Raw genomic sequence first — 13,703 nt, 5'->3', positions numbered from 1 at the left:
TCGGCAGGCGGACTCTAAACCACTGCGCCATCAAGGAAGCCTTATGGGGGATATTCTTATCTCTTTTCCTAAATGATATATATCTTGAGGATAATATATTTGACTTATCTTTTTGTCCCCAATAGTACCAAGCCTAGTGACTTGGAAATATTATGTATTCAATGCATTTTTCAATGAATGAGTGATATAGGTAATATCTATTTTAGAGCCAATTTCTTAACTCTGTTTCTAATTAATATTTTAGTTTATGTGACCATAAGTTCTTGAATTCAGATTTAAGAGTTTCTAACACAGAAAAATCTATACTTCACTTCACAAGTTCCTCTGGCTGTTCAGATAAGTGTATTAGTTATACATATATCTTGTATTCTAAAATCATTCTGGTTCCATAAGTGATTAGATAGTTTATGAATTCCAGTATTACAGTCCGTTGACAGTCTTTTCTTCCCCCATTTCCAGTTACCACTAACTTTACCCTGCTTTAACAATCACACCTTGCTAGCAGCTCAGATTTTGACAGCCCATAGGTCAGAATAACTCCCAAAGCATATATCTGGTTTTACTTCATATTCCTTATTCATTACTCAAAGCATTATAGTCTGGCTTCCACCCCATCATGCCACTACAGCTGTTTAATTTTCAGAGATCTTTCATTCTTCTTAATTGATCTCCTTGTATCATTAAAACAAAAGAAAAGCAAAATTTGTCCCTCTTATTCACTGATTTCTATGACTTACTTGCCTTCCCTGTTTACTTGCCACCATTCTGACTGTACTTTCTATTCTCCTGTAGAATTCCAAATCTCCAGGTAATGTCTTGGGTTCCCAGCATTTTCCTCACTATATACTTTCCCTTTGGAAAAATTTGCTAACTTCCATAGATTTAACCCAACCACTTGATTATAGACAAACTTTGTCGACAGCCTAGATCTCCCTAATAATCTCCATACAGGTTGTTCCAGTGGTTTAATGACCAAGTCTAGTTTGTCCCCAGGCATTTCAACCATAAGGTGAAGAACCTGATCCCACCACAGTGTCGAATGTGGCTTGTTAGGAAAGGTTTCTTAGGAGAGGTGAGGTTTGTGCTTAGTCATGAAGGTGATTAGTAGTTTCAGGAGAAAAAGAAGGAGGATAAAAAGGAGTAGTAAAGGGGTGAGAGAGAATAACAGATTGATGGGACAGCAAAATCAAGAAGACCAAAGAGAGCGGGGCATGCCTGAGAACTGCCAGTGTTTGGGTATAATTTATTCTTGGGTACCTGTAGAGGAATGCTGGGGAGAGCAACACAGCTTGCAAATGTCTTTGTGTGGCATGTTTGTGGGAAATCATTTACGGATTCTAAGTAGATGAGAGATATGATTTAATTAGTCGATTAAAATATTCATTGTGCAGCTGACAGAGGAATGATCTAAACAAGGCAAAGCTGGAGGCAAAAAGAGCAAGTAAAGAGAAAGAAACTCTCCTATAAAACATTTAAAACCTTTAAATGCTAAGTAATTAAAAATGAAAGGCAAAATGATAAGTAGATATTTGTTGTAAATGCAAACATGGTTAGTATATTTTAATATAAAAAACTCATACAAATTGATTTTAATATAGAAAAGACATGAACATACATTCACAAATGTATTCATATAGCATTTATACTAAAATAAGAAAATGTTCATCCTCATTTGTTAAACATAGTAATCCAAATTGAACAATAAGAAGATGTTATCGACTGAATTGTCCCCCCAAAATTTATATGTTGAAGCCCTAACCCCCAATGTGACGGAGGTGGGACCTTTGAGAGGTAATTAGGTTTATGTGATGGCTTCATGAGAGTGCAGTCTCTGTGAAGGGATTAGTGTTCTTATAAGAAGAGGAAAACAGCCGAGAGCTCGCTATCTCTCTGCCATGTGAGGATCCAGTGAGAAGGTAGCAGTCTGCAAGCTAGGAAGGGGGTTCTCACTGGAACCTGACCTTGCTGGCACCCTGATCTCAGATGTCCAGTCTCCAGAACTGAGAAAATAAAATTTCTCTTGTTGAAGTCATCCAGTCTGTGGTATTTTGTTATAGCAGCCCAAGCAGACTAAAACAGAAGACCTATTTAATTAGCAAATAATTTTATCAAGAATCATAAAATATAAATTTTGATCTCATCTCATACTGAAGATTCTGTCTGAAGGAAATAATATAAAATGTGGAAAATGTGATATGCCTGAAAATTTTATAATAATGTAATTACAAAAGGTGAATGAAATGGAAATAATATAAATTCCAAATATAATTGCAGATAGTTGGTAGAATATTGCTTAGCCACAAAAAATGAAAAAGTACACTAAATGGAAAGGACATAAAAATGGAAAAATGGTATTTGTATATATGTTTTTGGAAAAAGTCTAGAGAGAAAGCACAAACTTATTAATAGGTGATAGAATAGTAAGTGATTTAATAAGATTTCCCTCCATCCTACAGTTTATTATTTATGTAACTTAAACAAATTTATTATTCACGTCTTTGTAGTCAGAAGCCTGCTTCATCTCTGCCTTTAGATCTCTTCAATCAATTAGTCATGTGCCTTAGGTAATTGCCCTTTAAGTTTTTCCCAACCTTCTAGTACAGTGACTGAGGACATGTCCTATAGCGGCAGAGAGATTGGAAGTCAAATATCTTTCCTACTACTTCCTAGTTCTGTGATTTCTGACAGGTTTTGAACATATGTAAGCTTTAATTTTCTTGTCTGTAAGACCATTTCATATGTGTTTTGTTGAAAACTGAAACCAATAATGTTTGTAAAGAACGAATGCAGTATAAGGGGATTTCGTTTTTATTCCTGATGCCACCCTAATTCAAGGCCTTTGCCATCTCATGCTTAGACGACTCCAGTAAAGTCCAGATTGATCATCTTGACTCCACATTCTCCTGACTCTAAGCCATCCTCTTAGGCCTCAGTGGAATAAGCTTCTTAAAATAGGTTACCTGTGTCACTTAGAAGTTTTCTCTATCACTCAACTGTTACCATAGGGCCTAACTTTTAAAGACTCCAAAGTATGTCCACACATATTGAATATTTATTGAAACATGTATATTTTACCATACGAGGCTCTTACTAACAAAAACATTACTATCATAGTGTTTTGTTACATCATTAAATTGTTATGTTGTTAAAGCTTCTTATAAAAATTTACCTGGTAATATAAGCTCACTTTTGTTAATGTTGAGGTGCCCTACCTACCAACAATCAGATTTGTTAACTGTTAATCTTTTGCAAGTATTTTTCTGGTTATTTGGTGACCTTAGGTATTGCATTTTTTTTGATGTATTAAAACAATTACGACTGGCAAATATGACAGACGCTGAATTATAATACTCCTTACTCAGAAATCTAGGCTGATGGCAACCAATTTACCAGTCCCGCGGCTAACATTCCAGTGCCTGAGTAGCTCGCAGACAATCCAACTCTGGCCCACCAGCTTCTTAACCACAGTGATTTTATGAATCCGAATCTCATGCTGAAAAATTTCCTAATAAGGAAATTAGTGTCTTTGAATTTTAGTGTCTCAATGTTAGTGAGGTGGCTAAATGGACCAATTAGAAAAACACAATGTAGCTTCCCACTTGAAGTAAAAGTCTCCTTTTTTTTCTTTTTAGCAGTTTCAGTTTATGCTAAAAAATAAATCTACTGAAAAGGAAACTTTCGAACTATATGATGAAGAATTTTAGAGAAACTTCCTTCCTGCTAATTATTATTAGTTTTGTGACCATGACAGAGACTGTGATCTAAGTCCTAAATCCATTACAGCACATTCAATAAATGTAGGCATATAAAGTACTGTGTCATCTGTAGTCCCTTCAAAGTGCATTCAATATCTCGGTTCCCAAGTGCATTCGATTTTATTAAAAGCATTCTGCTGCAACATCCATTCATCCTAATTGGCTTACGGATAGACCCCACCATTCAAGCAAATCCTAATTGCATTTTCCCACAAATCTACTTTGATTTATGGTTCCTTATTTGCTCTATATTATTTACAATAAATCAGGAAAAAATTCTTAAGACATTAAATAAAATTTACAGTAGTCCTTGTACAAATAAGAGACTTACGTAAGGATTCCTAACAGTGTTTTTGTTGGCTTTTAAAGTTGTTTAGTCAAACTATATCCATCTGTGTGATTTCCAGTAATAATATCATTATTACCTTTCCAGGAATTATATTTCATTTGGTTTTCATGTACAGATTTTTAGAACTAGTTGGAATGAATTATGTATGGAATATTAAAAAATAGTATGTCCTTCTGTAAGGTTTCAGTGGCTACCTATATATTTGGAACAGAAAAAAATATTATCTAGGGATAGAGTGACAGAGCATCTGCATGAAGTTAGGTAATGTCCCTTTGCATTAACAAATCTAAGTGGTAATATTCTAGTCAGTTTTACAAATTATAACTCCTGAAATTCCAAGAGTTAATTTGGAATGGATCTATAGCAGAATTGAAAGAATCTAGTGTTTCAAAATAAGTAAATGGCAGAAATATAAAAACAGAGGATAACAGATACTCAATAAAATTTCCTCGCTGTTAAGTAATTGCATATTAGCATGGACAATTTTTGTAAAACTAAGCAAAGACTTCCATGGAACTGTAGGTATGGAATCATTTCTCTAGAGAGCCCATAAAAATTTATGGGAAGAAAGAGGAAGTGTAAGTTATCTGTTACAATGTATAAAAAGCCTTCTAGGCATCTTAGAAATGTATTCATTATTTAAAAAGTTTGGACAATTAGAATTTTGAGTTCTGAATCAGAAAGATTGGAGTATATTTAGAATAAGAGATATAAGGGAAAAGAGAACTTGATTTTAAGATAAATACAAAGAAAAAGGAGAAAGATGGATAATCTTAAATAAATTTTAAGTCAGCTAAATAAATGAGAGGCTTACTGTCAACAACATAAATAATAACTTGGCATCTAAGAAAAACTGAAAAAGATGGTTAGGGTATGATGAGCAGACAAAAAAACCTAAATAATTGTTGTAGCTGAATTTTTTAAATGAGAAATTGTCTTTGATCTCTACTGGAATAGAAAAGAGGTCCCCAACACCCATAGTGTCAATGGAGAACACATGGGGGCAGATTGGACTTTCACCCCAGCCAGCAGTCATAAGAGGGTCTTCCCCTTTCCTGTTGGGGTGGTGTCAGAGGATGCCTCATGGAGGGACAGGCACTGCCTAGCAGTAATGAGGCCACTTCATCTGTGCTGTCAGGGTGGGGAGCAATAATGAGGCACTGCTACCCTTCCCTGTCAGGGAGGTGACAGTGGAGGCCAGTGGTGCTGAAACTCCCACCCTCACCCAGTGTTAATGAGGAGCTCCTTCCACATGGTTCAGCCGAGGCCAGGTGGGATACCAGTACTTCTGCCCCAACCTGGTAGTAATCAGGTGGCACCCCCACCACATTTCTGCTAGAGAGGTGTAAGAATAAACCAGCTAAAGCAGAAGGTTTAAGATCTAGAGTCTCATAACACACCAGGGTCCAGGTTTCAGTAAAAAAATCAGTTGTGACACCAAGAATCAGGAAGATTGTAAAGCAAATGAAAAAAAGACAATCAATAGATGCCACACACCCCCAGTCCCTGGCAAGCACCATTCCACTCTCTGCTTCTATGAGTTCAGTTTTTTTTTAGATTCCACAAAAAAGTGAGATCATACAGTATTTGTCTGTCTGACTTATTTCACTTAGCATAATGTCCTCAAGGTCTATGCATGTCATTCCAAATGGCAGGACTTCCTTCTTTTTATGGTTGAATAATAGTCCATTATATATCTCTATCTATCTATCTATCTATCTATATATGTATCATACCATATATATACCTATTTACCCATTAAAGATTAATTTTTCAAAAATATAAAAAGTGAGGTATCTGTATACAAATAATAATACACATGCACACGCATATGTACTATTGCACTATAACTTTCTGTAAATACATATGCATGCTGGCTATGTTTTCTTTCTTTAGTTTATGTTCTACCACTTCTGGGAGGTGTTAAAATGGTGACATGATGGTAAATAGTAATTTTTTTTGATGTAACTTCTCGGCAAAATAAAAAACTGTTGATTGTTTATCATTTCCCAAAAATATGTTTCAAAATTTATTGCTCCATGAATTGCAAAAGTCCAGGAGTAACATCTCTACAGTTTCCATTATACTAACATTGTTGAGAATGTCCTCCTTTATATATAGCAACCAACTCAGAACTCTGCACAAAGTAGTTGCTGTATGCATATGGTCATTTAACAATTGAATGATATTGGCTGAAAAATTCTAATACCAGAAAAAATTTTAAATCTTCAATAAGTAAGAGTAAATCTTGCTTCTCCACTGTCCAGTGTCATTTCAGTTACTTACGTAATCATTTGCTGCGAATAATGTTCTATGTAGTGAAGAACATTTTAAACTCTAATAAATGCCTTTATGTTACCTCACTCTTCAATTCCACTTCAGCATTTAATCATCTTAATAAGGTATTTCTTAATCTCCTACTCAGTTTCTTTTTTTTTTCTGTTTATGGGATTTTATTTTATTTTATTTACATCTTTATTGGAGTATAATTGCTTTACAATGGTGTGTTAGTTTCTGCTTTATAACAAAGTTAATCAGTTATACATATACATACGTTCCCATATCTCTACCCTCTTGCATCTCCCCCCACCACCCTCCCTATCCCACCCCTCCAGGCGGTCACAAAGCACCGAGCTGATCTCCCTGTGCTATGCAGCTGCTTCCCACTAGCTATCTACCTTACGTTTGGTAGTGAATATATGTCCATGCCTCTCTCTTGCTTTGTCACAGCTTACCCTTCCCCCTCCCCATATCCTCAAGTCCATTCTCTAGTAGGACTGTGTCTTTATTCCTGTCTTACCCCTAGGTTCTTCATGACATTTTTTTTTCTTAAATTCCATATATATGTGTTAGCATACGGTATTTGTCTTTCTCTTTCTGACTTACTCACTCTGTATGATAGACTCTAGGTCTATCCACCTCATTACAAACAGCTCAATTTCGTTTCTTTTTATGGCTGAGTAATATTCCATTGTATATATGTGCCACATCTTCTTTATCCATTCATCCGATGATGGACAGTTAGGTTGTTTCCATCTCCGGGCTATTGTAAATAGAGCTGCAATGAACATTTTGGTACATGACTCTTTTTGAATTATGGTTTTCTCAGGGTATATGCCCAGTAGTGGGATTGCTGGGTCATATGGTGGTTCTATTTGTAGTTTTTTAAGGAACCTCCATACTATTCTCCACAGTGGCTGTGTCAATTTACATTCCCACCAAAAGTGCAAGAGAGTTCGCTTTTCTCCACACCCTCTCCAGCATTTATTGTTTCTAGATTTTTTCTATCCTGGAGAATGTTCCATGAGCACTTGAGAAAAATGTGTATTCTGTTGTTTTTGGATGGAATGTCCTATAAATATCAATTAAGTCCATCTTGTTTAATGTATCATTTAAAGCTTGTGTTTCCTTATTTATTTTCATTTTGGATGATCTGTCCATTGGTGAAAGTGGGGTGTTAAAGTCCCCTACCATGAATGTGTTACTGTCGATTTCCCCTTTTATGACTGTTAGTATTTGCCTTATGTATTGAGGTGCTCCTATGTTGGGTGCATAAATATTTACAATTGTTATATCTTCTTCTTGGATCGGTCCCTTGATCATTATGTAGTGTCCTTCTTTGTCTCTTCTAATAGTCTTTATTTTAAAGTCTATTTTGTCTGATATGAGAATTGCTACTCCAGCTTTCTTTTGGTTTCCATTTGCATGAAATATCTTTTTCCATCCCCTTATTTTCAGTCTGTATGTGTCTCTAGGTCTGAAGTGGGTCTCTTGTAGACAGCAAATATATGGGTCTTGTTTTTGTATACATTCAGCCAATCTGTGTCTTTTCGTGGGAGCATTTAGTCTATTTACATTTAAGGTAATTATCGATATGTATGTTCCTATTCCCATTTTCTTAATTGTTTTGGGTTCGTTATTGTAGGTGTTTTCCTTCTCTTGTGCTTCTTGCCTGGAGAAGTTCCTGTAGCAGTTGTTGTAAAGCTGGTTTTGTGCTGCAGAACTCTCTCAGCTTTTGCTTGTCTGTAAAGGTTTTAATTTTTCCATCAAATCTGAATGAGATCCTTGCTGGGTAGAGTAATCTTGGTTGTAGGGTTTTCTCCTTCATCACTTTAAATATGTCCTGCCAGTCCCTTCTGTCTTGCAGAGTTTCTGCTGAGAGATCAGCTGTTAACCTTATGGGGATTCCCTTGTGTGTTACTTGTTGTTTTTCCCTTGCTGCTTTTAATGTATTTTCTTTGTATTTAATTTTTGGCAGTTTGATTAATATGTGTCTTGGCGTGTTTCTCCTTGGATTTATCTTGTATGGGACTCTCTGTGCTTCCTGGACTTGATTAACTATTTCCTTTCCCATATTAGGGAAGTCTTCAACTATAATCTCTTCAAATATCTTCTCAGTCCCTTTCTTTTTCTCTTCTTCTTCTGGAACCCCTATCATTCGAATGTTGGTGTGTTTAATGTTGTCCCAGAGGTCTCTGAGACTGTCCTCAGTTCTTTTCATTCTTTTTTCTTTATTCTGCTCTGCAGTAGTTTTTTCCACTATTTTATCTTCCAGGTCACATCCATTCTTCTGCCTCAGTTATTCTGCTATTGATCCCATCTAGAGTATTTTTAATTTCAATTATTGTGTTGTTCATCGTTGTTTGTTTCATCTTTAGTTCTTCTAGGTCCCTGATAAATGTTTCTTGCATTTTGTCCATTCTATTTCCAAGATTTTGGATCATCTTTACTAACATTATTCTGAATTCTTTTTCAGGTAGACTGCCTATTTCCTCTTCATTTGTTAGGCCTGGTGGGTTTTTATCTTGCTCCTTCATCTGCGGTGTGTTTTTCTGTCCTCTCATTTTGCTTATCTTACTGTGTTTGGGGTCTCCTTTCTGCAGGCTGCAGGCTCATAGTTCCTGTTGTTTTTGGTGTCTCTCCCCAGTGGCTAAGGTTGGTTCAGTGGGTTGTGTAGGCTTCCTGGTGGAGGAGACTAGGGCCTGTGTTCTGGTGGATGAGGCTGGATCTTGTGTTTTTTGTGGGCAGGTCCACGTCTGGTGGTGTGTTTTGGGGTGTCTGTGGACTTATTATGATTTTAGGCAGCCTCTCTGCTAATGGGTGGGGTTGTGTTCCTGTCTTGCTAGTTGTTTGGCATGGGGTGTCCAGCACTGTAGCTTGATGGTCGTTGAGTGAAGCTGGGTGCTGGTGCTGAGATGGAGATCTCTGGGAGATTTTCGCCATTTGATATTATGTGGAGCTGGGAGGTCTCTTGTGGACCTTGTGCTGACGTTGGCTCTCACACCTCAGAGGCACTGCACTGACTCCTGGCTGCAGCACCAAGAACCTTTCATCCACACGGCTCAGAATAAAAGGGAGAAAAAGTAGAAAGAAAGTATTAGTAGAAGAAAGAATGAAAGAAAGAAAGAAAGGAGGCAGGGAGGGAGGGAGGAAGGAAGGAAGGAGGGAAGGAAGGAAAAAAGAAAGAAAGAAGATAAAGTAAAATAAAATAAAGTAAGATAAAATATAATAAAGTTATTAAAATAAAAAATAATTATTAAGAAAAAATAAAGGAAAAAAAAACAAAACCAAAACAACAACAAAAAAACGGACGGATAGAACCCTAGGACAAGAGGAAGCAAAGCTATACAGCATAAATCTTTCTCTCAAAGTCCACCTCCTCGGTTTGGGATGATTTGTTGTGTATTCAGGTATTCCACAGACATCAAGTTGATTGTGGAGCTTTAATCCGCTGCTCCTGAGGCAGCTGGGAGGGATTTCCCTTTCTCTTCTTTGTTCTCACAGCTCCCAGGGGCTCAGCTTTGGATTTGGCCCCGCCTCTGCATGTAGGTCGCCGGAGGGCGTCTGTTCTTCGCTCAGACAGGACGGGGTTAAAGGAGCCGCTGATTCGGGCGCTCTGGCTCACTCAGGCGCGGGGGAGGGAGGGGCACGGAGTGCGGGGCGGGCCTGCGGCAGCAGAGGCCGGCGTGCCGTTGCACCAGCCTGAGGCGTGACGTGCTTCCGGGGGAGCTTTCCCTGGATCCCGGGACCCTGGCAGTGGCGGGCTGGACAGGCTCCCCGGCAGGTGGGTGTGGATAGTAACCTGTGCTCGCACACAGGCTTCTTGGTGGCTGCAGCAGCAGCCTTAGCGTCTCATGCCCGTCTCTGGGGTCCACGCTTTTAGTCGCGGCTCGCGCCCATGTCTGGAACTCCTTTAAGCAGCGCTCTTAATCCCCTCTCCTCAGCAAAGAGGGAAGAAAAAGTCTCTTGCCTCTTCGGCAGCTCCAGACTTTTCCCCGGACTCCCTCCTGGCCAGCCGTGGCGCACTAACCCCCTGCAGGCTGTGTTCACGCGCCAACCCCCGTCCTCTGCCGATGCTCCGACCGAAGTCCGAGCCTCAGCTCCCAGCCCCGCCCGCCCCGGCAGGTGAGCAGACAAGCCTCTCCGGCTGGTGAGTGCCGGTCGGCCCTGATCCTCTGTGCGGGAATCTCCCCGCTTTACCCTCCGCACCCCTGTTGCTGTGCTCTCCTCCGCGGCTCCGAAGTTTTCCCCCTCCGCCAGCCGCAGTCTCCGCCCGTGAAAGGGCTTCCTAGTGTTCGGAAACCTTTCCTCCCTCACAGCTCCCTCCCACTGGTGCAGGTCCCGTCCCTATCCTTTTGTCTCTGTTGATTTTTTCTTTTGCCCTACCCAGGTACGTGGGGGGTTTCTTGCCTTTTGGGAGGTCTGAGGTCTTCTGCTTATGCCAGCTTTCAGTAGGTGTTCTGTAGGAGTTGTTCCACGTGTAGATGTATTTCTGGTGTATCTGTGGGGAGGAAGGTGATCTCTGCGTCTTACTCTTCCGCCATCTTCCCGGAAGCTCCCTCAGTTTCTAATATTAGTCTTTATGTGTGCTTCAGATAAAATGTATTTGTCATTATATAATATATAATATTTGTTATATTAGATATATTTTATATATACTTTGTTAAAATTATTTTCCACACAGATATTAAAAATTAATATGGCATCAAATAAAATATTAAGATAGTAGGTAAATTATTTGCTCTCTTGTCTATTTAAGAATTAACAAAATAATTGTTTTTATTAAACTAATGGATGACTAATATTTACCTTTTTTTTTTTACAAACAGGTAAAGATAATAATGTTTAGACTATATATAAGGAACCGTACAGCCGACTCTCATTTTCTAATGATAGTCATTCACTAATCACTTTGAATTTTGTAACATAATGAATTAGCTCATATGTAAATAATGCAGATTTAAAAGTTGTAGTCAATGTGAATAACTCAATATGAAATGTTTCTTCTTTCATAAAACTCCTAATTTGGCAGGTGAAAGATTCTCATATAATCTCTTCTAATGTTTCTTTCTCATAAATTCATGTTACCAAATGTATGCTGTGCACACACAGTAGACCACCACTTTTCTTCTTAAACTCTCTTATTTATCATCACTTAATTTTATATCACATTTTTATGGTTTTATGGTTAATACTTATAACGTGAGAACATATCCTAACATTTTATTTATATAGAAAGATTTGAAGGACATATTTTAAATTTATTTCTGGAGTATTCTATAAAGTATATCAGACCTGAGATTAGAATTTGCAATTATTAAGAATCTTAGAAGTTTTAACACTCTGAACTTAGTTGCTTCTATTAAAATGTTTTCCTTAAAAGTTCAGGCTTTTCTTCTTTATAAAGTGATATTTTAAGGTGACATTTTCTAGGAATGCTTTGTAAAGTAGCTTGAAATAAAGTAAATCCTTAACAGTTATTATAAAATAATTTTCTTCTCCAAATGTTTGTATTAGTGAGATTTCGGTTGTTCATTATTAAGATAATTTGGTTTGTCTTCCAGAACATTTTATACAAAATGAAACATAAAAGCCAGAGTTTTTTCACTGTGCATTTTCCAATGTGTTTTAAAACCTGATTCCTATTTTTTTTTTTCTTTAAAGGTGAGAGGCCCTCCACCTGCAGGAGCATTTAAAGAAAGACCAACAAAGCCCACAGCGTTTCGAAAATTTTATGAACGAGGGGACTTCCCGATTGCCCTTGAACATGATTCGAAAGGAAACAAAATAGCGTGGAAGGTAAGTCAGGGCACAGCTGGGAGAACCAGCTGTGCTCCCTGTGGAAGTGACATTTCCCAATGTCAAACAAACTTGGCTGATAAGTAAATAAGCTGGAGTGATTTCTCAGTGAATGGAAGATGGTTGGTAAGCTCTGAGAGAAAGCCCCCCTGTGTCAGCTGTCCACCTTGACTAACAATTAAATTATAGCCTGCAAAAAAGAAAATGACAGAGTTGCTTTGCCTTAGAGAATTGTGTGCTGACCAATTCATCTCTATTTTTATGAGAACCTGGCATCCCAGCCTGTTTCAAGCAGTCCATCAAATTATGGAACTGGTGGCTGGATACAAAGAACAACAGCCATTTATCTCCCCAAAATTTCACCTTCCTGCAGGACACTTCCAAATGGAAGCTTTAATTACCTGAATGGATAGGTCAAGATTGTCTGCTTCCTGGAAATGTAGTGTGGAATACAAAAGAGGGCCGGTTCTCTCTGCTGCCCTCTCCTCTCTGTCTGCAGTACGTGTCAGCCAGCACAGTGGCTGTCATACGTGCCCTGTTAGAGGCTGACCTCCGCTGCTGAGACCATTACAGCACCGACATTTTTCTGACAAAAGGTTAATTGGTTTCAAAATAAATGTATTGCCTAATGACTCCATTTTAATGTAGCTGTTTCCTTCTAAAAGGCTCATTGATGTTATTTGTAAAAACTTGCCAGTCTCTTAACTGAAGAAGGCTTTTACATTTAATTTGAAAAATGAATGCTGATCTCTAACCAGCTTCTGCTATTTAATTATTTTTTGTTATCAAGGACTTTGCTTTGGGTGATATTTATCAGCTAAAAGGGCTTCTCTGCCTAAAGAAAGAAAAGCAGTTGCACATGTGTGAGCATCACATCAGGTTATGGAACATAAAAGGCTTTGCCAAATATTTTAAATTTAGCAACTGATCCATGTAATAAAAAAGTCCCACAGTAGTATCTGAAGGGTGAACGTCAGGATTGTTTATAATTAGTAACAAATAAATTTATGTTTAAAAATAAAAATGATCAAAGTGTAGAATTCATCAAAGTAAATAGCTCAGAAATTCATTAAAATTCACTTTTTCCTTCTTTTATGGAAAACCTGAAAGAATTGTTTGCATTATTTCTAGTATGTCTTTAAATGTTTTCATATAATTATCAAACATTTTGAAATCTTGAGCAGTCACATGATATCCAGTTATTGAACTTAGAATTATTAAAAATTGTTTGGCAAGAGAAATCTGAAGATACCCTTGTTATTAAGTTTTGTCATAATTTTTTTAGGAGAATGAAGGACATTATTATCCTGGTTTTAATCATCTCTCTTAAAATTTGCATTTGTTTTGTGAAAATGTGCATAATGAGAAAAAATTTATAGCAAGTATAACTAATTTACATAATTTATTCTTAAAAACTTTAATTTGGGGCTTTGTTTGTATTTGATTAGTTAGATGGATTTTGTGTTTGTTTGTCTATGTACCAATTCATTCACGATCACATAGTGCAGGTTCTTAACTTG

At 37.5% G+C, this 13,703-nt stretch overlaps 1 protein-coding gene across 1 annotated transcript in view; it reads left to right on the top strand.

Annotated features, from left to right (window-relative positions):
* PACRG (parkin coregulated) overlaps positions 1-13,703 on the top strand; it is a 514,480-nt gene that overhangs the window by 64,266 nt on the left and 436,511 nt on the right. The window contains exon 2 of the mRNA XM_027081866.1: positions 12,049-12,183. Coding sequence (XP_026937667.1) covers positions 12,049-12,183 — 135 coding nt within the window. The remainder of the gene's footprint in view (positions 1-12,048; positions 12,184-13,703) is intronic.

This window comes from Aethalodelphis obliquidens, unplaced genomic scaffold (genome assembly GCF_003676395.1).
Source record: "Aethalodelphis obliquidens isolate GAN/ISIS:26980383/991018 unplaced genomic scaffold, ASM367639v1 scaffold3, whole genome shotgun sequence".
In the NCBI taxonomy this organism is placed as follows: domain Eukaryota; kingdom Metazoa; phylum Chordata; class Mammalia; order Artiodactyla; family Delphinidae; genus Aethalodelphis; species Aethalodelphis obliquidens.
Note: the sequence above shows the minus strand (reverse complement) of the source record. Positions and strands in the feature narration are given on the sequence as shown.